Here is a 22,815-nt window from a genome sequence, read left to right as displayed (position 1 = left end):
GGCAGGTGGGGATCTCACTCTGTGGTCGAAACACAAAAATGATTCCACTCACCATTGGTGCGCAGAATGTACGCGCACCCATAGACAACACAAAAGTGGTAGGCCTGGAAGATGAACAGCTCTTGTTGAAGAGAACTCGGCAAGGGGCAGCTAGGTAGATAGAGCACCAGCCCTGGAGTCAGGAGGGCCTGAGTTTAAAACCAGCCTCAGGCACATAACACTTACTAGCTGTGTGACCCTGGGCAAGTCACTTAACCCCCCCCCTCCCCCCCCCCAAAAAGAGAACTTGGCAGGTGTCACATCCAAATGACAGCCCTGAGTGAAGCAAGGCTGGCCAATGAGGCCAGCTCACTGAAGTCAGAGCTGGATCCACGTCTTTCTGGAGTGGCCTCAGTGACGGGGAGCAGCATGACCCAAAACTCACGCTTCCCAAAAGCAGTGAACGACAGGCTCAGGACAACGCCACGCCACCATCACCAGTGCCTGTGCTCCCACCATGATACACCCTGATGAATGAAGACCTGGAGACTCTCATCATCAACGTGCCGAAACAGGGCAAGCTTCTAATTCTGGGAGACTTCAATGCTAGCCTACGCTCAGACTACCAGACTTGGCAGGGAGTTCTAGGGAGGAACGGAGATGGGAGCAGCAAACAGCAATGGTCACTCACTCCTGAAGACTGTGCATCTCATGACCTTCTCATCAGCAACACTGTCTTCCATTTACCTGAACGCAACAGAACTTTGTGGATGCACCCTCGCAGCAAACATTGGCATCTAACAGACCATGGGATGTAAGGAGAAGAGGCAGGATGTGAGAGTGATGAAAGCGACATGTGGCATGGAGTGCTGGACTGATCACAGACTTATCCTCTCCAATCCAAATATTCCACTCAACAAAAATGGCGGCCCCAAGGCAAAATGACTGCCTGGAGAATTAATGTCAATAGACAGAGTGCTTCTCTGAGCAGAACAGTTAGTTGCTAATTTGGAGGGAAGGTTGAACCAACACACAGTTGGCAACAGTGGAGCAGAAAAGGAGTGGGCAGCTCTCAGAGATTTGGTGTATAGCACTGCATTGCTCATCTGGGTCAGAACACTCACAAACATTAAGACTGGTGTGATGAAAATGATGGGGAAATTCAGAGGCTGCTAAATGAAAAATGAGAACTCCACAGGGTTTACCAGCAGGATAGTTCATCATCTCTAAGAAGGCAGCATCTAATTCCATCAAAAGTAAAGTACAAGTGAAGCTTAAAGACATGCAGGATTCTTGGCTCAGTAAGAAGGCAGCTGAAATTCAGTTTTACACTGATAGTAACAATCCAAAGCGTTTTCATGATGCCCTGGAGACCATTTCTGAGCCAAAGATCTTTGGTGCATCTCAACCACTCAGTGCTGCTGGAGCCACATTGATTAGTGATGAAGACACAATTCTGGAGACGGGCTGAGCACTTCCTTAGTGCTCTCACCAGGCCATCACCAATCAGTGCTGAAGCCACTGACTGTTCATCTCAGGTTGAAGTCCATCCCTCCCTAGCTGAACTTCCAACTGAAGAAGGGGTTTTGAATGCCACTAGGCTCCTTCTGTGTGGTAAAGCACCTGGCATTGATTCTATTCCAGCTGAGACTTACAAGATGGGGGGGTCCACTGCTCTTAAAAAAGTTGACTGAAACTCTCCAGATTATATGGCAAGAGGAGGTTATCCACAGGAGTTGAAGGATGCCTCCATTGTCCATCTCTATAAAAATAAAGGAAAAAGATTGTCCTGTAACAATCACGGGCCGGGGGGGGGGTGGTTCTCACAGGATTTTTGCCACAGTCCTTCTTAGTGGGCTGATCCTTCACCCAGAAGAGGGTCATCTACCCGAGAGCCAGTGTGGCTTCAGAAAGGCAAAGGAATGGTTGACACGGTGTATGAAGCTTGAGAACTCCAGGAGAAATGCCAGGAACAGAACAGAGGTATGCACACAACATCTGTAGATCTGACCGAGGCCTTTGGTACTGTTAGTCTCGAGGGCTCATGGAAAAATGTATCAAAATCTGGCTGCCCAGAGGAATCCATCAGCATTGTACATCAGTCTCATGATAGCATGCTTGCCCAGGTTCTGGATAATGGACTATGTTCTTGTACTTTTCCAGTCACCAATAGAGTGAAACATGGCTGTGTGCTTACTCCCATGTTTGTTAGCATTCTTCAACTTGAAAAGGCTTCAAGCCAAGACCAAAGTGGGGGGAGCGCTAGTGCACGATTTTCTGTTTGCAGATGATTGTGCACTCAATGTAGCCTCTGAAGCTGAGATGCAACAAAGTATGGATCAATTCTCTACTGCTTGTGCTAAGTTTGGCCTGACAATTAACACCATGAAAACACAGGTGCTCCATCAGCCATCACACCATCCATACATGGAACCACTGGTTACAGTAAATGGAGAGGTTCTGAATGCTGTGGATAAGTTCATTTACCTTCGAAGTATACTTTCTAGGGATGTACACATTGATAATGAGATTGATGCACGCATTGCTAGAGCTAGCTCAATGTTTGAAGTGTGGGAGAGAAGAGGTATTAGACTGACTACCCAACTGAAAGTCTACAGAACCACTGTGCTGACCTCATTGTTGTATGCTCATGAAACCTGGATAGTCTGCCAGTGCCATGCCAGGAAACTCAATCACTTCCATTTGAACTGCTCTAGGAAGATTCTGAAGATCACCTGGCAGGGTGCGGTAGCAGACACTAAGGCCCCTTCTGGAGCTGAACTGCCCAACTGCGATGGACGGGCCACATTGTTCAATGCAAAATGTACACTTGCCAAAAAGCGGACCTTTTATGGAGAATTCACACAGGGAAAGCATTCACACGGCGGTGAGATGTAATACAAGGACACTCCCAAGGTCTCTCTGAAGAACTCTGGAATTGATGGTGTGACAAGGGAGACACTGACACATGACCGCCCACATGCACTCACCAGGGAAGGTGCTGTGCTCTATGAGCAAAGCAGAATGAAGTAGCCAAAGAAACACAAGACGAGCAAATTTAGAGAATCCACCCAAACGTCATCGGGACCTGTGGCAGAATGTTCTCAGCTCATACTGGTCTGATCAGCCTCAGTAGGACACACTGTAACTCGATTCTAACCCAGTGATGTCATTTTGGTCCTCTTTGAGAACGCAGGCTATGTAACCAACCAAGCACTCACCAACGGGGCCAGGCAAAAATGGTCACTCACATTCTACTGGGGGAGCCAACAGGCAGCCCTGGTGCAGCCACGCCCACGCAGGGCAGCCTGGAGGAGACCTGAGAAGGAAGGCCCAAGCCACGAGAATGGGATCCCGATGGCCCCATGAAGGTGAGACTGCTCGGCAGTGCCCCACGCAACAGAGGGCCTCAAACTTCTCTGGGGTTCTTGCTGCAGCCTTCTGAGTTCTGAAATGGACTTTCTTTCCTTTTTTTTTTTTTTTTGGCTAGACAATGGGGTTAAGTGACTTGCCCAGGGTCACACAGCTAGTAAGTGTTATGTGTCTGAGGCCAGATTTGAATTCAGGTCCTCCTGACTCCAAGGCCAGTGCTCTATCCACTGTGCCACCTAGCTGCCCCCCTGAAATGGACTTTCTAATTGGGTTTCCATATTTTTATCAAGTTTATTCCAACAAAGGAAAACTCTCACTACAGAACAGGTGAGTATGTATAGCTCAGCTCTAGTCACACTGTGAGTCAAGATAATCCCTACTGCTCCACAGAAAGAGCACCAGGGAACCTTTTTCATACTCCAAAACTTCTTAGCTGTGGGACCCTAAAGAAGTCATTCCCTGTCTTCGAGTCTCAGTTTCCACACCTGTGAAATGAGAAAACGATGGTAATTTCTCCCTGACAAGAGCAGCTGTAAGCTGAGAGCTCTGTCAGCAGGCAGTCGGCTTACTCGGCCCACACAGCTCATGCTCCAGGAGCACGGGGGCAAGGCTGTGGACCCTGTCCAGTTTCCTCAGCAACAATCACATATTTCTAACAGCGTTTTACAGTTTGCAACAGCTGCCCAGCAAGGCTGTGATGGACCCTGTCCATTCTCCCCAGATTTTCAGTCCTAATTCTGCACCCTACAAAATGATTACTGCTTATCCTCCAGCTATGGCGGCCAAGGGCATCTAGGATGAAAAATGCAATGATTTTTAAGTGAGGAACACTGCTTCTGTGCAAGCCTTTTTGGTCCTTGTTACAAGGGATGGTTTACAGGGTAGAGGGCTCAAATTGACATTTTGCCAAGAACGTTTTTCAGACTGGTCAGAAGTTTGCAGATTTCATTCTTTCCCCCTTCTGGAAATCAGGACCTTTGGCCATACATCCCAAAAGGTCTTTCTTGTCTTTTTAAGAATGACCTTTTTTGGGGCAGCTAGGTGGCGCAGTGGATAGAGCACCGGCCCTGAAGTCAGGAGACCTGAGTTCAAATCCAGCCTCTGACCAAACACTTGACACTTACTAGCTGTGTGACCCTGGGCAAGTCACTTAACCCCAACTGCCTAAAAAACGCACAAAAAACCCCAAAACAAACAAACAAACAAGAATCAACTTTTTTCAGTGACATTGATTGTCTCTCCCTTCCATTTGGGTGCATAGTCAAACCAAACAAATTCTTACCTTAGCCGTAACCAAAGAACAGACATTTTACGCTGCATTCGGACTCTGTCATCAGGAGACTGTCAGTTAACTAGCATTTATGTAGTGCCTACTGTGTGCTGGGGGACCATTAAGCCTAGGGACGAAAAGAAAGGCAGAACAGCCCCTGCCCTCCAGGAGCTCAGTCCAATGGGGAGCATCGTGCCTGTGGCTCTCTTATCAATAAGATCTACTCGGGCTAAGAGGGCAAGTCTCAGAGGGAGGAGGGAAAGGCAGAGGGCAGGGCTGCAGCTAAGGCCCGGAGAGGACACACTTCACTCCTGCTTCTTTGGCTCTTTCCCCAAGTGCTCTCCAACTGTGCTTTTTTCCCTGGGTTCCCGAGTTTCCTCACTTAATGGGATCCTTTTAATGGGTCCTCTCCCCTCTTTCCCTGTGGCCTATTCCACGGCTTTGGGAACAAGCACGTCCACCGGAAGTCCTGAGGGCCAATGGGGAGGACTAAGGGCCGTCTACAAAAGGAGCCCAGCTCAGGGACACCCACCCTGCCTACAAGAGAGCTCTCCTGACGCTCCGACAGCTGGTGCTCTCCACGTGAAACGCGGCTGTGTTTACTTGGTATATATCCTGCACATGCTAATCTGTGGATGTGTTGTTTCACATCAAGTCAAGTGAACAAGTGTCAGTTAAGAGCTGGATCTGACCTCGGGTTGTCCTAACCCCAGGCTCGATGCTCCTGACCTTGTCTCCACAGCCACTACCCACCCTTACTCCTGGCTGTCTCGAATGATTCCAGCCCTCTGGTAGAGAAGCAATAGATAGACCACAGCGCCTGGCACCAGGACTTCTTATTGGATGGAGGAGGAGACTGAGGCCAAGGTCTCTACAAAGCAGGCACCTCTAAGAGGAGACAATTAAGGCCAGCCACATCTGGAGGCCTTCATTTCTCTCCCTCATTTACTCTTTATTTCCTTCAGCTTGAGTCTGGGATCCCTCGTCTCTCCCATTGCTAGCTCCTTCAAACCCAGAATGCAATTTCTGTCAAGGAACTGGAGTCAGTCCAGAGCTGCGACTGCACTGGGGTAGAGAACTCCCATCAAATAAATGCCCTTCACTAGTGGAGGTCTGTACCTCTCCTACAATGTAAGGCCTCAGAGAGCTGGTGGAGGCGATGGGACAAGGAACAGAAGACTGGACCTGAACCCAGGTCCCAAGCTAGCTCTCTAGAACCCATTGCGGCAGTCTTGAGAGGAAGGAACTTTGGACAACGAACATTTTTGGAGAGAGGCATTCAGATTTCCATCTTGTCAACAACACTCCCCTTCTCCCTGTCTCTCCTGGGTTCCTCCCAGATCCAGGCACTGGCGGCAGAGGCTGCTATACCCTCCAGCAAGGACAAAGGTCCCACTGAGGGGGTTGGTGATGAGCAGCTGGGAGTGGACGGATGGGGAGACACCAGCAGGTACCTCCTCGGCCCAACATTTTTCTGACGCAGACAGTGGAGGGAAGTGAATCTCTGCAGAGAGAGCCTCAGGACTGGCAGGGGTATCAGCTGCCTTACCTGGACAAGACCCCTGCCCCTTCCTCCTCCCTGCTGCCTCCAGGGAGGAAGAGCCCCCTTGAGTACAGCTCCAACTGTGAGGCTTTTCCTAACATCAAAACTCTGGCCAAACCCTAAGGACAACCTCCATAACCCAAAATATCCCTCTCTGGAGGACAGGACTGACCCAGAAAAGCCCGTAGCTGTTACTAGGCTAGGGGGACTCTCTTTGTCTCCTTTCCTTCTGTCTGGAATTCTTTTTTTTTTTTAAGTTTGTGAGGCAATTGGGGTTAAGTGACTTGCCCAGGGTCACACAGCTAGTAAGTGTCAAGTGTCTGAGGCCAGATTTGAACTCAGGTCCTCCTGATTCCAAGGCCAGAGCTCTATCCACTGCGGCACCTGGCTGCCCCTTCCATCTGGAACTCTGTCAGGGAGATTTCAGAGGCCCACAGGGTAGTGACCATTAAAAACCGTGGGGCTTCTAACACAAAATCAGTTTTTCTTTCTTGGAGGAGTCACACTCCAAGGCCATCGATGTCTTCTTGGCCCCATCAGAGGGTGAGTCTGTCACTGCCAGCTCCAGGGGAATCCAACTGAGATGTATCTTTGCCCCCGCTGAGAGAAGTCAGCCACTAGCTTCTGGAAGGACGTGTTTTCCTAGGAATTTGCCCATTTTGGGGTCAGGTTCTTCAGGACTCAAACAGAAGTTTCCTTTCCAATTTAGCCTTTGCTCCTGAGGAGGTCATCTCTGTCATTCTGTGGAAAAGCTCCTTACAGGGCGGTAAGAAATAAGAATGCCAAACAGGAGTGTCATTTCCTAAGAGGAAAACATTTTGTCTCGGCCATCACTGCCAACAGCAACCTTGGAAATTCTACGTGAGTGAGCGCCGGAAGCAGATCAGGCTGAGGGGGCTGGGAGGGCAGGAGCAGTAGGGACTGGGGTGGCATCTCTGGGGTGGTTCTGGCACCAGCTCAGTATCCACTCACACCTGGGGCTCAAGCAAGTGGGCTTGATCTGGGGACGCCAGCAGTGACCACAAATCTGCTTCTCATACAAAATTATCCCAGATGGTCCTTCTGCTGCCCAGAGTACAAAGGCCAGCCCCAGCAGCTGGGGCTTCTGGGCAAGCAGAAAAGCAAGTGTATGCAACAGAGTCATGCTGAGGGTGAAAGTCGGATGTTTTCTCAAGGTTAAGGCTTAGATTCCAGCAACACCACTGGGGACTGGAAAAGTGCAGAAGGACAAAAGGACTCCTGGTAAGGGAGGTTGGCCCATGAGGGAGGAGGGGGGGATGTGCGCAGCTCCAGCGGGGGCCTTGTTCTACACAGTAGCCCATAATGCCTCCCTCAGTCTCCCCTTTGTTGCTCTGTTGTTTTTTGGTCATGCTGGATCTTCCTGACTCATTTGACATTTTCTTGGCAAAGATACTGGAGGGGTTTGCCATTTCCTTCTCCAGCTCATTTTACAGATGAGGAAACTGAGGCAAGGTGAAGTGACTTTCCCAGGGTCACACAGCTAGTCAGTGTCTGAGGCTTGATTTGAACTCAGAGATGAGTCTTCTTGATTCCAGCGCTCTGTATACTATGGCACCCCTAGCAGCCCCTTCAGTCTTACAGGGGACCTTTTTTTCGGATGCGGGATGAGTCATCCAGGAGGACAGTGAGTGGAGGCCCCTGAGGGCTCCCAGGCCACGCTGGCTGGATAGTTGAAGGACCCCATGTCCTGTAACATCATTAGAGGCTTTAAGGCCCCACTTCACACTGGGAGAATGACGTCAGTATTTCCCACCCCAAAGACATGTGGTGAGACACATTCACAAGTTTGGTGACAAAGATGCTGTGAGAAATCAACTGAATGAAAATCTCATTTGTTCAAGTACAGACCTTTCTAAATACCACGGCTCTTGCGGCCCCCAAAGGGACAGGGCCAACTCTGCTAGGAAGAGGTTGGGTGTCGCCCAAGCTGACCTCCATTACCCAGGAGGACCAGCGCGAGAAAGCACCTGCGACGGGCCTCCTGTCTGTTACAGAGGGGACGGAGGCCAGTCCCCCTCCCCCTAGCATTTGCTCTTGTGCAGGTCACGGCAGGTGGACATGCAGGACTGGAGGTCAGCAGAAAGGTCAAGGCTGCATAAACAGCCCCAGAACCATCTTCACAGAGATGACAACAAAATCCCTGGGGGCTGATGAGACCCCCGAGGAGAAGAGAGTGGGCCCAGGACAAGATCCTGAGGATCCCCAGGGTTAGTGGGCATGGTCTGGAAGAGAACTGGGAGATCTGAGAGTGACCAGCCACCTGCAAGGCTGCAGAGGTCAGGAAGGACGCAGACTGAGAAGAAGCTGATGGATTTGGCTGCTAAGAGATCGCCGGGCTGGTGGACCAGCGAGGTCAGAAGTCAGACTGCAGGGGCGACACTGATGGAGGAGAGCCTCAAACTTAGCCACAAAAGGGAGGAGAGAGAAGGGATGATGTCACACATATATGAACAAGACCCTGACCCGCCTCTGGCCTGGGCTTGAAGCCCTTCACAGGGAGCTCACTGCCTTCCCTGGCTAGAAAGCCATTCTGTTTGGAGGCAGACAGCTGGGACCGTGACGAATGGAAGAAATCGGTTTCTGTGAATTACGTGGAATATTTCCTCTGCTGCTACTTTTGAGGTGAGTTGGCTGTTCTTTCCCCTGGAAATTAAAACCTAGAAAGTCTATGAGAAAAGTCTGCTTTTCTTCAGAAAATGCCCTTTTTGCCAAGCTCCCCCAGAAGCTCCACGGTTTTACCTGCAGCTCTAATGCCTGGGATTCAGCAGGTACTTACTAGGGGCTCCCTGACTATCAGAGGTGCCTGTTGTCCCCTGGTAAAGTGTCAGCTCCTGGAGGGCAGGGCCTGGGTTCTGGCCTCTACTCAGCGAGTGCGTCCTGGAGTCAGGGTCTCCATCTCTTCCCGTGCCATGCGACCACGTGCTGAGTGTTAATACGCAGGGAGCGAGAAGGATTGGCCTGGGCATTTTCACTGGCGTCTGTGTGCTCGGCGAGGAAGCGCTGCTATCAAGGCAGTCTGATGGGACTCACTGTCCTGAAGAGCTGCCCAGAACCCCACGAGGTGGGGATTATGCGGGGGTCACACAGCCAGGACGGGATAGGATGGGCCGCAGCTCTGGCCCTCCTGACTCCAGACCCCGTCCAGCCTGTTTTTCGCTACCCTGGAGGGGGAGCAGAGCTCTAGATGGATTCCCCGGTACTCCCTCTGGGCTGCCGCTGGTTTGGGAGGGGGTTTAACCGAGGAAGGAGTGTGTGGCGCATGGAGGAGGGTGGGGTGTTTTAGGGTTGACTTCTCTTTGCTCCCATCTGTCCCTCACCACCCAGTGCCCCGCCCCCACACTACATAACAACAACAAAAACCCTTTATAATCTGCTCACCAATGCAGTCCATGTTAACCGAATTCATTACATGCCGGGATGTGACTGCATTCTCCATCTTCAGGCTCTGAAGAATCAGATTGGCCAAGATGGCCTGGACTCTTGCTGGGAGCAGGCTGAGTCCGATGTAGATGGGCACGTAAAGGGCGTAGCGCAGCCAGCAGAGGAGAGGAGTCGCCAGCTGACCGTTGGGCGTTTTAGCGATTCTCTCTATTGTTGGAAACAGCAAGAGGGAGCGGAGAACCTAGGACCAGAGCACAGGGCACCATGAGTGCCACATTCCAGCTCGCCCTCCACACCGACAGCAGCAGCGGCGGGCAGCTTCTAGGAAGCCGGCTAACCACCATTTCCACTTGGCTTTGAAGTACAGAGAGAGAGAGCTGACTCCCCCTTGGAGGCCACCTCCCCATCCCTCGCAGGGGCCATGGCTGGGCTGTTAGTCTAGGAGAGGGGCTGGGACCTGCGGGCCGTTCTGGCAGATGCACCTGGTAGAAAACCAAATGCCAAAACTTCTGAGCTCAACGTGACCCTGGAGCCACAAGCCCTCGTCTCGGCTGCAGCATCGGCCTCCACAAAGCAGACCTGGAACCTCTGAACGTCCTGGCCACTAATCCAACAAGGACAAAGGGGAATGGCTGACGATGGTGCCACAAGAGGGCAGCACACCAAAAAAGGAGCTCCTTCCCTGCTCAGCAATGCTCTCAGCTAGGGCTCTCCAAAGCCTTCCTGCCGCCTTCTAAGAAATGACCCTTCACTAGAGTCTACCTGGAAACGTCCTTGAATAAAATTTAAAAATGTGAAAAGTGGCTCCAGTTTGGCATAACGGAGGCTGGGTGAAAACGAGGGGACAGCGTCGATGAAGACTGGGATGGGAGCTCCCTCCACGTGGGAAAATGTGAAAAAAAAATGCAAACACGTGTCCAATTCACTTAAATGGACCATTACTACTCTCAGTGACTAGGACGCACACAGAGAGGCGAGGAACTCCAGGGGAGACACTCCCCACTGGGGAGGACCAGGGCTCACCCGGAATCTAGAGGACGAGTCCTGGGGAGGAAACAGACACACAGATGGACAAGTGCCTGGTCCGGGCTTGTTCACTGAGGTGGTATGTGGGTGTCGTTCAGTCATTTCACTCCTGTCCAGCCCTCCTTGACCCCATTTGGGGTTCCTCGGCCAAGACACTGGCGTGGTTTGCCATTTCCTTCTCCAGCTCATTTTACAGATGAGGAAACTGAGGCAAACAGGGTGACGTGACTCACCCAGGGTCACACAGCTGGTAAGTGTCTCTGAGGCCAGATTTGAACTTGAAAAGATGAGTCTTCCTGACTCTAGACCTGGCAGTTTATCTACCCATTGTGCCACCCAGCTGCCATGTACACAAGTAGTGATGTCAGTGGCAGGGTCTGCAGTTACTGTCATAAAGACCAGAGACACAAATACACAATTTGTGAAATTCATCTTTTCTCTAACATTTGTGTGTTTCAAGAATTTAGAGGAGATGGGATAACCTGAAGTGAGGGGCACCACCCCACGTGGCCCCACGAGGAAGCTGCCATAGACCTGGAGAAGCAGAAGGAAGGGCAGACAGACGGAAAAGTGGGCCATGCCTGGGGCCTGGGGGTTGGGGGAGCTTCCTCTTCCACTGTCACTTGGTTCCCCAACAACAGCAGCCCTCCGTCCTCCAGAATCAACAGTCACGCAGTAAGAGCAGACTGCAGGCTGGGGTTTGGGGGGGCTGGCACCCTGGTGGGAGGGCCAGAGGGGAGGGCAGGCTGGATGAGGTACCCTCCATGTGCTTTCCCGAGGGGAGCCTTGGCAAGGCTGACAAGGGGCTTCCCTCCCACCTTGCACACATGGGCCTGTGCATCTATTGGGCGTGTTCTAGGTGAGAAGGCCACGGCTTCTGGATGCCCTCCCTTCCCTACAACAGAACACATCCAAAGTCACTGGATTAACTGAAAGAAAAGTAGACATAGAATCGGTTCCAGGTGGATGGCGGCTCCAGGTACACAGAACGCCCCCTCCCGCTCTCCCAATCAGCAACTCCAGCGTCTCCTCGGCACCTCTCCTGCGTCTCTCACCTGCCAGGGACTGCCAGGTAGCAGACATTCAACTACCTCAAAGTGCTGTATTTGTTCTGTACCTGCCGTTTACTTAAGCACACGGCATCTTTCCGGGGACAAGGCAAGCTCCAGGGTGGTGGTGGACACCTCATTCTCTGGTCTGCATCCCCTATCGAGCTCAGGGCCTGGCACACAGTGGGCTCTTAATAAATGCTTACAGCTGACAGACTGATTGATCCAGGGCTCTAAGGCAATTAAGATCTATGTTGACATTTTCTCATAAGTTACTAAGATGACAAAATTTATTTTACTAGTTACCAATTCAGTCTGAGCCCCACCTAGTTTATTAAATATTATTCAATAAATTGGAGAAATCTTTTACCACAAGCTTTTGCTCTCATTTCTATATACATGTACATATTTTGATGTGTGTGTGTGTGTGTGTGTGTGTGTGTATACTAAAACTTATACAGTGCCTATTATATGTCAGGCACCGCGCTGGGCACTTTACACATATTATTTCATTTGATCCTCAAAACAACCCTGGGAGATAGATGCTATTTTTGTTCCCATTTCACAGACAAGGAAATTGAGGCAGGTAGTGGTGAAGTGACTTGCTGGTAAGTATCTAAGGTTGGATTTGAACTCAAGCCTTCCTAACTCCAGGACAGGCTTCTATCCATGGGACATCAGGCTTAAAAACACATCAAGTGAATAGTCAATGGCTAAGCAACATATGACTGGTATATCTAACAATAAAACACAGACATAAATAGCCATTTAGAAGGCATTTACATGAACACTGATCTGGCAAAGACAAAAACGAGCTGATCGAGCTGATCCTCAGGACTCAGCCCTAGCTCCTAGGTCAGCCTTCTCTGGGGCAGGCGATGGGCGTATGTGAAAACACTTGCAGAAACGACACAAGGCCATTAACCAGCACCTGGGGAGGGAGGGGATCTGCCAAGAACTGAGGCCTCCACTGACCCCCTCCATTCTGCCTCTGGCTCTCTCCAGAGAGCAGCCAAAACACCTGAGTATTCTCCCCATCGTGTCCCTGCACAAGGTAAGACTAAAGGACATTCGGGTTCTTCACAGAGAATTCCTCTTGGTCCTTTCCCTCTGTCCCTCCCTCGCTCTCTCTACAGCTAGCACAGGTAACTCGGCCTCAAAGCCGGAAGGCGGCTCGGTGGTCCCTCCCCAAGAGGCCATTCCTTCCGAGAGCCACAATATGTGTGGTCTGTCGGGGAGGAATGGGGGAAGCCAGGCTTCCAGCAGGGGAGGCCGTTTCTCATTACAAAAAGCATTTAATTCGTAAGTATCTCTTCCTACAAAGCATTTAAAATAGGCTCTTCAAGAAGAAGAGAGGTGCCGTTTTTGCCTTCGAGAAGCTTGTGTGACATGCCTAGTCAGGCTGCGCAATAAAGCAGGACCCCTAGGCCGCCATGGAAGAATGGCTGGAGGAGGAGGAGGACAAGGCCAGCCCCAGCTCTGGGAGCTCTGTGGCATCCTCAAATCCTCCCCCTCACTCATACTACATATCTACTCCACTGCCAGTTCTGCAAACTGACTCTCTGAGGGATGTAGATTCCCTCACCCACTCTCCATTGGCACATCCGCCATTGCAGGTCAGACCCTCACTGCTTCCTGCCTACACTGCTGCCCTCCTCAAGCCTCTCCCTACTCCAGGCCATCTTCCTTTCACTCAGTTGGGAAGGTGAATTTCCTTTTTTTTTTTTTCACCCCATCTCCCCCCTCCCCCCACCCCAAGATGGCATGCATTCTGAATATCCCTTCCCCTAGTCTGTAAAGATATGTTTTTAAAACTTTAGGTTTCAAATTTTCTCTCTTCCTCCCTTCCCACCCACCCTCATTGAAAAGGCAAGCAACTCCATATAGGTTGTACATGTGCACTTATGCAAAACACGTCCATAGTAGACATGTTGTGAAAAACTAACTCTATTTCCCTTAATCCCATCCTGCCCTCCCATTTATTCTTTTCTTTCTTTTGACCCTGTCCCTCCTCAGATGTATTTACTTCTGATTACCCCCTTTCCCAATCTGCCCTCCTCTCTATCATCCCCCTGCTCTCCATACCCAATTGAATGTGTATGTTATTCCCTCATTAAGCCAAATGCTATGAGAATAAGATTCACTCATTCCCTCTCACCTTCCCCTGCTTCCCCTCCACTGTAAGAGACTTTTCTGTTTTTTTTTTTGTGAGATAATTTACCCCATTCTACCTCCCCCTTTCTTCTTCTCCAAGTATAATCCTCTTTCATCACTTGATTTTATTCTCCAGATATGACCCCTTAATCTTCAACTCACCCTGTGCCCTCTATCGATCTATCTACATATACATACATATAATTTTTTTCCTCTAACTACCCTAATACTGACAAAGGTCTCATGAGTTATAAATATCATCTTTCCATGCAGGAATGTAAACAGTTCAATCTTAATAAGTCTTTTATGATTTCTCTTTCCTGTTTACCTCTTCATGTTCCACTTGAGCCCTGTATTTCAAAGTCAAATTTTCTATTCAGCTCCGGTCTTTTCATCAAGAATGCTTGAAAGTCCTCTGTTTCACTGAATGACCATTTTTTCCCCTGAAGGATTATACTCAGTTTTGCTGGGTAGGTGATTCTTGGTTGTAATCCTATCTCCTTTGCCCTCCAGAATAGTATATTCCATGGCCTGTGGTCCTTTAATGTAGAAGCTGCTAAATCTTGTGTTATCCTGATTGTGTTTCCACAGTACTTGAACTGTTTCCTTCTGGCAGCTTGTAATATTTTCTCCTTGACCTGGGAACTCTGGAATTTGGCTATAATATTCCTAGGAGTTTTCCTTTGGGGATCTCTTTCAGGAGGAGATCTGTGGATTCTTTCAATTTCTATTTTGCCCTCTGGTTCTAATAATCAGGGCAGTTTTCCTTGATAATTTCTTGAAAGATGATGTCTAGGCTCTTTTTTTGATCATGGCTTTCAGATAGTCCAATAATTTTTAAATTCTCTCTCCTGGATCTATTTTCCAGGTCAGTTGTTTTTCCAATGAGATATTTCACATTGTTTTCTAATTTTTCATTCTTTTGGATTTGTTCTACTGTGTCTGATTTCCCATAAAGTCACTATCTTCCAATTGCTCTATTCTAATTTTTAAGGAAGTATTTTCTTCAGTAAGCTTTTGGACTTCCTTTTCCATTTGGCCAATTTTTCTTTTTAGGGCATTTTTCTCCTCATTGGCTTTTTGGACCTCTTTTGCCATTTGGGTTAGGCTATTTTTTAAGGTGTTATTTTCTTCAGTATTTTTTTGGGTCTCCTTTAGCAAGCTGTTGACTTGTTTTTCATGATTTTCTTGCATCACTCTCAGTTTTTCCTCTACTTCCCTTACTTGCTTCTCAAAATCCCTTTTGAGCTCTTCCAAGGCCTGGGACTGATTCATATTTTTCTTGGAGGCTTTGGATGTAGGAGCTTTGACTTTGTTGTCTTCTTCTGGTTGTATATTTTGATCTTCTTTTTCACCAAAGTAAGATAATATAGTCTGACTCTTTTTGCACTGCTTGCTCATGATCCCGGCCAATTACTTGAGTTTTAAACTCTTTGTTAAGGTACGAATCTGCTTCCAATGTGGAGAGTATGTACTGTCCCAAGCTTCGGGGTTTGTACAGCTGTTTTCAGAGATACTTGTAGGGACCTGTAAATTTTCAGTTCTTCCAAGGTGGTATGATAAGGGGCAAGGTGTTTACTCCTTTCCTGGCCTGTGACTACAAGTACTCCTTTCTGTCCTGTAACTGTGAGGAGGGGTTCCTCTCCACAGCCACTACAAGCTCCACCATGCCAGTGTTCCTCCTCACCCCAGCACTGCCGCCCAGAACTGTGACCCAGATCCAAACACTGGCAAAGCAAGAGATTCCTGCCTCAGCACTGGCAGAGAGATCCCTGCAATTCCTCTCTGATCAGCCACTGGATTCTCCCTCAGTCTGTGGGCTGGAAGCTCGGGAAGCAGCTGCCCCTCCCAGGGCCACACTCTTGGGGAATGGAGCTGAGACCCTGCCTTCCTTTCTCAGCACCTACAGAAACAGACTTTTCCCACTGACCTAAGTTGTCTTTGGCATTGGTGGATTGAGGAGTCTGGAAACCTCCACAGCTGCCCAAGATTCAGTCCTCTGAGGCCTGCTCCAGGTTCGCTGCAGCCTGCAGCCCTGCGCTGTGCTCTCAGCTCAGCACGATACACCTTTCTGATCAATTATCCAGGTTGTCTTGGGCTGGAAATTTGTTTCACTCACTTTTTGTGGGTTCTGCTGCTTCAGAATTCGTTTAGAGCCATTTTGTTTATGAGTATTTGGAGGGGTTTGGGGGAGAGCTCAAGCAAGTCACTGCTTTCACTCCGCCATCTTGGCTCTGCCCGGTGAATTTCCTAAAACATGAGTCTGTTCACCATCGCCCTCTGCTTAACGAAGAACCATGGTGCCTGAGACCTCTAGGCCCCTCTGGTTGGCCTTTTTAAAGCTTCACACAGAGGACATCCTAGGTTGTAAGCTCTGAAAAACATCACTCATGTGCATTTTTTGGTATCAAGATCACTAACCTCTTAACTGTCTTCTCCACCTTAGAGAAATCCCTCCGCTGTGGCAAATGAGTACAAATAGCACAGTCTACACATGGGCCAGATCCAGGATGTGGGTCTCATGCTCCTGTGGCCCCAGGGCTAGTGCCTCTCCACTGGCTCTAGCGTCTACCAGCATACCTTCCCTACGCTGAAGTCACTGGAGAAACTGCCTTCCTGGGCCTGTGAGGGATCAGACGATGGAATGGAAGGATCCTTCCTTCATTTGGTATATGTGGTGCTGGACCACAATTTGTCTGGTCACTCCCCTTCTGATTGGAGCGCTGTGCTGCATTAAATATCAATGTTATAAATATGTTTGCATACACGGGTAGTTGTGGTCAGTCCACTAGTGTTTATTAGGAAGTTACTGTGTGATCTGCATACAGCTAAGTGCCAGGAATACAAAGAAATCCACAAGTCCTGTCCTCAGGAAGCTCCCCGTCAAATGGGGGGAGAGACAACCTTCAAACAGCTCTGGGCAGGGTCAAGGGTGGCCTTGCGGGGAAGACATCAAGATGAAGGAGCCCTCAGCAAGGCTTCGCGATGGAAGTGTGACTGACACAGAGGAAGATGGAGAAGTGAGGAGGCATGGTGAGGACAGTGGGACAGTGTGTGGGAGATGTGAAGAGACTGTGAGGGAAGGGAGGCCAAGGGCAGGGCTCTTGTCCATCATCCTGGACAGTCACTGCCTCTTACTTTGACCACTCTGGAGGCCCATGCATCATGGCGGCACTGATGGATGAAGAGGTCAATCACAATTTAGGGATGCGTGCGCACGCGTGCATGTGTGTGTGTGTGTGTGTGTGTGTCTGTGTGTGTGTGCGTGTGCGCGTGTGGGGTACAGGTCATTAGACTGTGAGCCCCTTTGAGGGAAGGGGCTGTGCCTTCTTTCCTTTCTACCTCCAAGGCCCAGGACAGTGTCGGAAACAGTAAGCACTTACTAGATGCTGGTTGCCTTGCCTGGACTCGGTCTAAATTCCCTACCAGAAAGGCTGGGTGAATTCACAGCTCCAACAACAGTGCCTTAGAACGCTGGTCCTCCCTCGTTGCCCTTAGTGACCTGCCTCTTTAAAAATGATACTCCCCAGTCTGACGGGTGTGAAGCCGAAGTGCAGAGCTGCTGGAATCTGTGTTTTTACTGTGAGTGATCTGGGGCATTTTTCCACGTGGATGTTGCCATCTGGCCTTCTTCTTTGGGGAAGCTTGGCTTGTTTGCATCCTGACCTTTATGACCTGAGGAATGGCTCTTTACATATTTTTCACAGCAAACCTCTGTTGGAGAAGTTTGCCGAACAGATGATTTTCTTAGTTGACTGAGAAAAGTTAACTAAAGCAGCTGGTGGTACAGGGGATTGAGTGCTGCTCCTGGAGTCAGAAACACCTGATTTAAAATCTGGCCTCAGACACTTAGTAACTGTATGATCTTGGGCAAGTCACTTAACCTTTGCCTCAGTTTCCTCAACTGTAAAATGGGGATAGTAGCACCACCTCATAGGGTTAATGTGAGGATCAAATGAGATATTTGTTCAGTGCTTAGCACAGTGCCTGGCACATAGAAGACTCTTAATAAATGCTTGTTGCTTCCCCTTCTAATTTCACCTGCACTGACTGGGCCAAAGTTCTTCAGAGTCATGTAATTAAAGCTTTCCATGTGACTCTCCCATCTCCATTATTATGAAGAGATTCTTTTCCAAGAGCTTCTAATTTCTGTGCTTACACCCAGGTCACATCTCCATGCGAAGAGAATGGTGGCTTTTGGTGTGAAATGCTGGCATCATCTTAGTTTCTGCCACAGTGCTTTCAGCTTTTCCTGAGCTTTTGTCAAAGAGCATGTCTTGAACCTAGGAATTAGTCTTGGGTTTATCAAACACAGTGATACTTGATACTATGCCGAACTGCTTTTGTGTCTCATACCACAAAGACATTCCACTGATCAATTTTGGTTTTCACCAGTACTACAGAGTTTTGATGATTACGGCTTTGTAGTATAATTGGATACCTGTCTCATACTTCCTCCACCCCCCACGACCCTTCCTGGTTTTCATTATTTTCCTGGAGATTCTTGACCTTTTGTTCCTCCAGAGGAACTTTGTTATTATTTTTCCAAGTTCTATCAATTAATTCTTTGGCAGTTTGGTATGGCACTTAATTCTTAAATTAATTTAGGAAATATTGTCATTTTTATTACATTGGTGTATTAACCACGTACAATTAACATCTCTATGATTACTAAGCCTGCTTTTATTTCTGTAAAGAATGCTTAGTGGTTGTGTTTATATAATTCCTGTGGGTGTCTTGGTAAATGGTCCATCAGACATTTTATACTCTCTACAGTTACGTCCAAAGGAACATGCTTTTCTATCTCCTCCTGCTAGTTTTTGTTCGTCATATGTGGAAAGGTTAATTTGTGCGGATGTCATTTAAAATTTTCTACTTTGTTGATTAATTTTTTAACTAAATCTTTAGGTTTCTCTCTCTAAGTAAATTATTCTATCACTCCAAGAAAGAATAATCTCATTTCCTCTTTTCCCATGCCTGTTCCCTATATTTCTTTTTATCTTATTGCTACAGCTACTGTGTCTAGATCTGAATCAAATTACAGAGCTGACAACAGAATTCTGGCTTCACCCCTGATCTTACTGGAAAAGCCTCTAGTGTTCCTGTATTACAAATAACACCAATTCAGGGGTTTAGATAGACACTATTTACTATACTATGGAAGTCTCTTTATTCCTATACTTTTTTTAAATAAAAAGAGGTGTTGTACTTTATTAAAGGCTTGAAAAAAACTACTGATATATTGTCAAGCGATGGATTTCTAAAGAAGAAAGAAAAGCTCTACAGTGAAGAATTAGATGGAGACTAGGTGAGAAAGAAGGGAATCAGTTAATAAGTAGTTATTAAACGCCTACTATGTGCCAGATACTGGTCTCAGCACCGAAAGTGGTGAACCTTGCCCCAGAAATGAGCTCCATGCAAACAAGACCAGACCAGACAGAAGTCAATGCCAACACGAGATAGCAAGAATGTTAGAAAAATCAAGACTGAAAAAGATTAGACTAAAATGTAAGATATCTGACATAAAAAACAACAAGAAAAAAGGTCAAGGAGTGCTAACTGCGGACTCCCAGAAAACCAGGATTAAAAAAAAGCCTGAACACTCTATTTCAAGAGGCCACAAATGATGAGTACTAATGGGTAAAGTTAGAAAGAACCTGCCAACTGCCTTCCTCAAGGACACCCACAGGAGCATGTGCAGAAAGGGCAGAGCCAAAGGCCAGAGCACCCACAGAGAGGCTGTTTAAGAAGCTATCGAGGAAGCAAAGACTCGGTAGTTTGTAACAAAAATGGGAGGTGATCTTGGAATATAGTATTCCGAAAGGCAAAATTTAGAGGTTTACAAGAAAGAACAACCCACCCTGCCAAGCTAAGTATAATCCTGGGAGAGGGACAGCCAGTGGTTGCTGCAGTGGACAGGGCTTGGAGGCAGGAAGACTCAACTTCCTGAGCTCAAATCTGGCCTCAGACCCTTACTATCTGTGTGATCCTGTACAAGTCCCTTAACCTTGTTTGCCTCAGTTTCCTCATCTGTAAAATGAGCTGGAGAAGGAAGTGGCAAACTGTTCCAGTGCCTCTGCCAAGAAAACCCCAAATGGGGTCACGAAGAGTTGAACATGAGTCAACAAAAACAATATCAAAAGTCCTGGAAGGGGATAGGGAGGAAACAGATCTTGAATACCTTTTGGACATTTTTTTTCTGGGGAAAAAAAGAGGTGTTAGGGGGTGGCAGAGTATACGGAAGTCAGGAAGACCCAAGTTCAAATCTAGCCTCCAGACGCCAGCTCTGTGGCCAAGTCACTTTACCTCTGCCTCAGTTTCAACAGTAAAATCAGGATCACTAATAGCATCTACTTTCCAGGACTATTGTAAGCATCAAATAAGATAATATTTGTAAAGTGCTCAGCGCAGTGCTTGGCACAAAGGAGGTCCCATATAAATGCTACTTATTATCGATATATCATAACAACAACAATTTAACAGCCATCACCATTACAGACCAGAGCTAAGTGGGAACTTTGAAATGCACACAAAAGAATCCAGGGACACCTAGAAGGGAAGGTTTATTTGAGCACTAGGTAGGAGCAGTCCCCTCAGGGATGTTGTGCTGACGTTCTGCTGGGGGAGAAGCAACCAGCATCGCCCCAGAACCCTCCCATCTTCAAAGGGAACACTGAGGGAATTAAGTAAGACTGGTTCTGTTCCAAGGGCTTAGAAGGGAAAAGGACAGCAGGATAAATGGAGGCATGCGATCCAAAGATCTCAGGAAAAAGAGAACGCAAGCCCTTGACCACAAGCAGACAAATCAACAGGGAAGAAACGTGGCCTCCAGATCAGGCATGTAGGAATAAAGACTTCAAAATGAAGGGGAAGGATCCAACACTCGATGAGACCAAGGACCCCGTGGAATGGGAGGGGAACTCAGACCACAACATGCTGTTCCTGTGAGGTTTAAAAGAAAAATGAGAATTATGTGAGCAGAATTTATGTCCTGCAAAAATTATGGGCAGAATAGCAAAGCTGGAATCTGCCATGGCCAGTCTCACCAAAGAAACAAAGAGAGAACAATAGATGGACTGCAAATGCGCAGGAGTGAAGGACCACTTAGGAGAAAAGGAGCAAAACCCATGCATGGTAACAGGAACTCTGCTCCCGCGACAGTGAACATACTGATCTGGAGGCCGGATACCCACACACAACCTGAGGGCCGTGAGCTTTCTGGAAAAACATGGCAGGAAAAAAAAAAACCTTAGCACCACAAGGAAGGAAATAAGAGACAGAACTACTACACGTGGAAAAGGAAATCCTAAGGGAAAGAACTCCCAGATTGCCTTCAGGAAACTACCTAAGGTTGAAGACTCCAAGACATATAGTGGTTAAATTTAAACTCAATTCAGAAACAAGTTCTTCAAGCCATCAAGAGAAAGACCTACAAATACAAGGAAAAGGACATTCAAATAATACAAGACTATTCTGCACCCACTAGGAAATTGGAGAAGGAACAGAAGAACATGTTCCGAAGGGCATGGGAGCTCAGGATGCAGTCCAGAGTGACCCACCCTACAAAGTGGAGCTTGACCATTCAGGCCAAAGATGGCCATTTGATAATAAAGATGAGCTCGAAATATTTTTAGAATGAAAACCAGAACTGAAGAGATTGTTTGCCTCTCAAACACCCCAAACAACAGAATCACAGGAGTGGTGAATAAATGCAGACAGTAACAGAGCAACAACAGAGACAGAGAATAGGCTTCTTTCTAAATGTGCACAAGGAGACAGTAGTGAAGGCAGAAATCTGGAAGAGGTCACAGTGAAGAGGCAGCGGGGGCATCGTGGACAGAACTGGAGCACACCCTGTCTGGGGTGGATGTTTCTTCTGTGGGACAACTTTACAAGCCAGGAGGGTACGTGCAAACAGGGAGGAAAGGTAATGATGTGCTGGGGTCAAATCAATGAGGGGAAAGTGACCTCTGTGCTACCAGAAAGAGAAGAGCCTACAGGGGAGTGGATGATGAGGAAGAAAGACTGAAAAGGAGGAGGAAGGAAGGACACTTTACTTTGGAGGTTGGAGGGCACTCCACTGATGGATGCACCTATGGGTAAAGGGAGATGAAGACCTTACACTGGATGGGGCTTGGGAGTGGGGGTGGAATTTGATGCTTGAATAGTCTACTTGTTTTAAATTCTGTTTTCCTTCCTTCCAACCTCCCATCCCATTGAAAAAAGGAGAAAAGAAACAAACTCCTTATAACAAATAGGCCCAGCCAAGCAAAATACCTCTCCTTCTTGGCTGTATACAAGAACACACAGAGTCCTCATCCCACACCCTAAACCTGTCACCTCTGTCTGTCTGAAGTGGGCTCACATGTTCCATCATGGGTGATTGCTGGCCATGGTATCAACCCTAGGTCTTTCATCTTTCAAAGCTGATCATCTCCACAATGTCATTCTATAATTCCAATTGCTTTCCAGAATGGTTGGGCCCACTTACAGGACCACCAATGAGGCATCAATGTCCCTGTTTACCTGCGGTCTCTTCAACATTTATCATTTTCCCTTTTTGTCACCTTTGCCAACCTGATGAGGGTGAGGAAGAACCTCAGAACTGATTAAATTTGTCCTTTCTCTGGTAGTGATTTGGAGCTATTTATCTTTATCACATGGCTAGAGATAGCCTGGGTTCTTCCCTTGAGAATCACTTTCTCATATCCCTCGACCAGAGGCATCCAACACGCAGCTCACACTGGGGCTAGCAAGACTCCTTGTTGTTCAGTCACGTCTGATTCTTCACGAACCGCAGCATGCCAGCCCCTCCCCAGCCCCCACTGCCTCTTGAAGTCTGTCCTAGGTCTTGCTCATCATTTCCCTGACACTATCCATCCATCTCCTCCTCTGCTGTTCCTTTTTCCTTTTGCTGTCAATCTTTCCCAACATCAGGGTCCTTTCCAGTGAGTCCCATCTTCTCAGTATGTGGCCAAAGCACACAAGCTTCAGCTTTGATATTTCACCTTCCAGTGAGG

General features: G+C 48.0%; 1 protein-coding gene across 4 annotated transcripts in view; it reads right to left on the bottom strand.

Annotated features, from left to right (window-relative positions):
• LDAH (lipid droplet associated hydrolase) overlaps positions 1-22,815 on the bottom strand; it is a 75,709-nt gene that overhangs the window by 12,215 nt on the left and 40,679 nt on the right. For all 4 annotated transcript variants that reach the window (XM_020967438.1, XM_020967441.2, XM_020967440.2 and 1 more), the window contains exon 5: positions 9,564-9,807. In XM_020967438.1, the coding sequence (XP_020823097.1) occupies positions 9,564-9,807 (244 nt within the window). The remainder of the gene's footprint in view (positions 1-9,563; positions 9,808-22,815) is intronic.

The sequence above is a fragment of the Phascolarctos cinereus genome, unplaced genomic scaffold (genome assembly GCF_003287225.1).
Source record: "Phascolarctos cinereus isolate Bilbo 61053 unplaced genomic scaffold, phaCin_HiC Scaffold_2;HRSCAF=192, whole genome shotgun sequence".
In the NCBI taxonomy this organism is placed as follows: domain Eukaryota; kingdom Metazoa; phylum Chordata; class Mammalia; order Diprotodontia; family Phascolarctidae; genus Phascolarctos; species Phascolarctos cinereus.
This window is presented reverse-complemented; position numbering and strand designations above follow the sequence as displayed.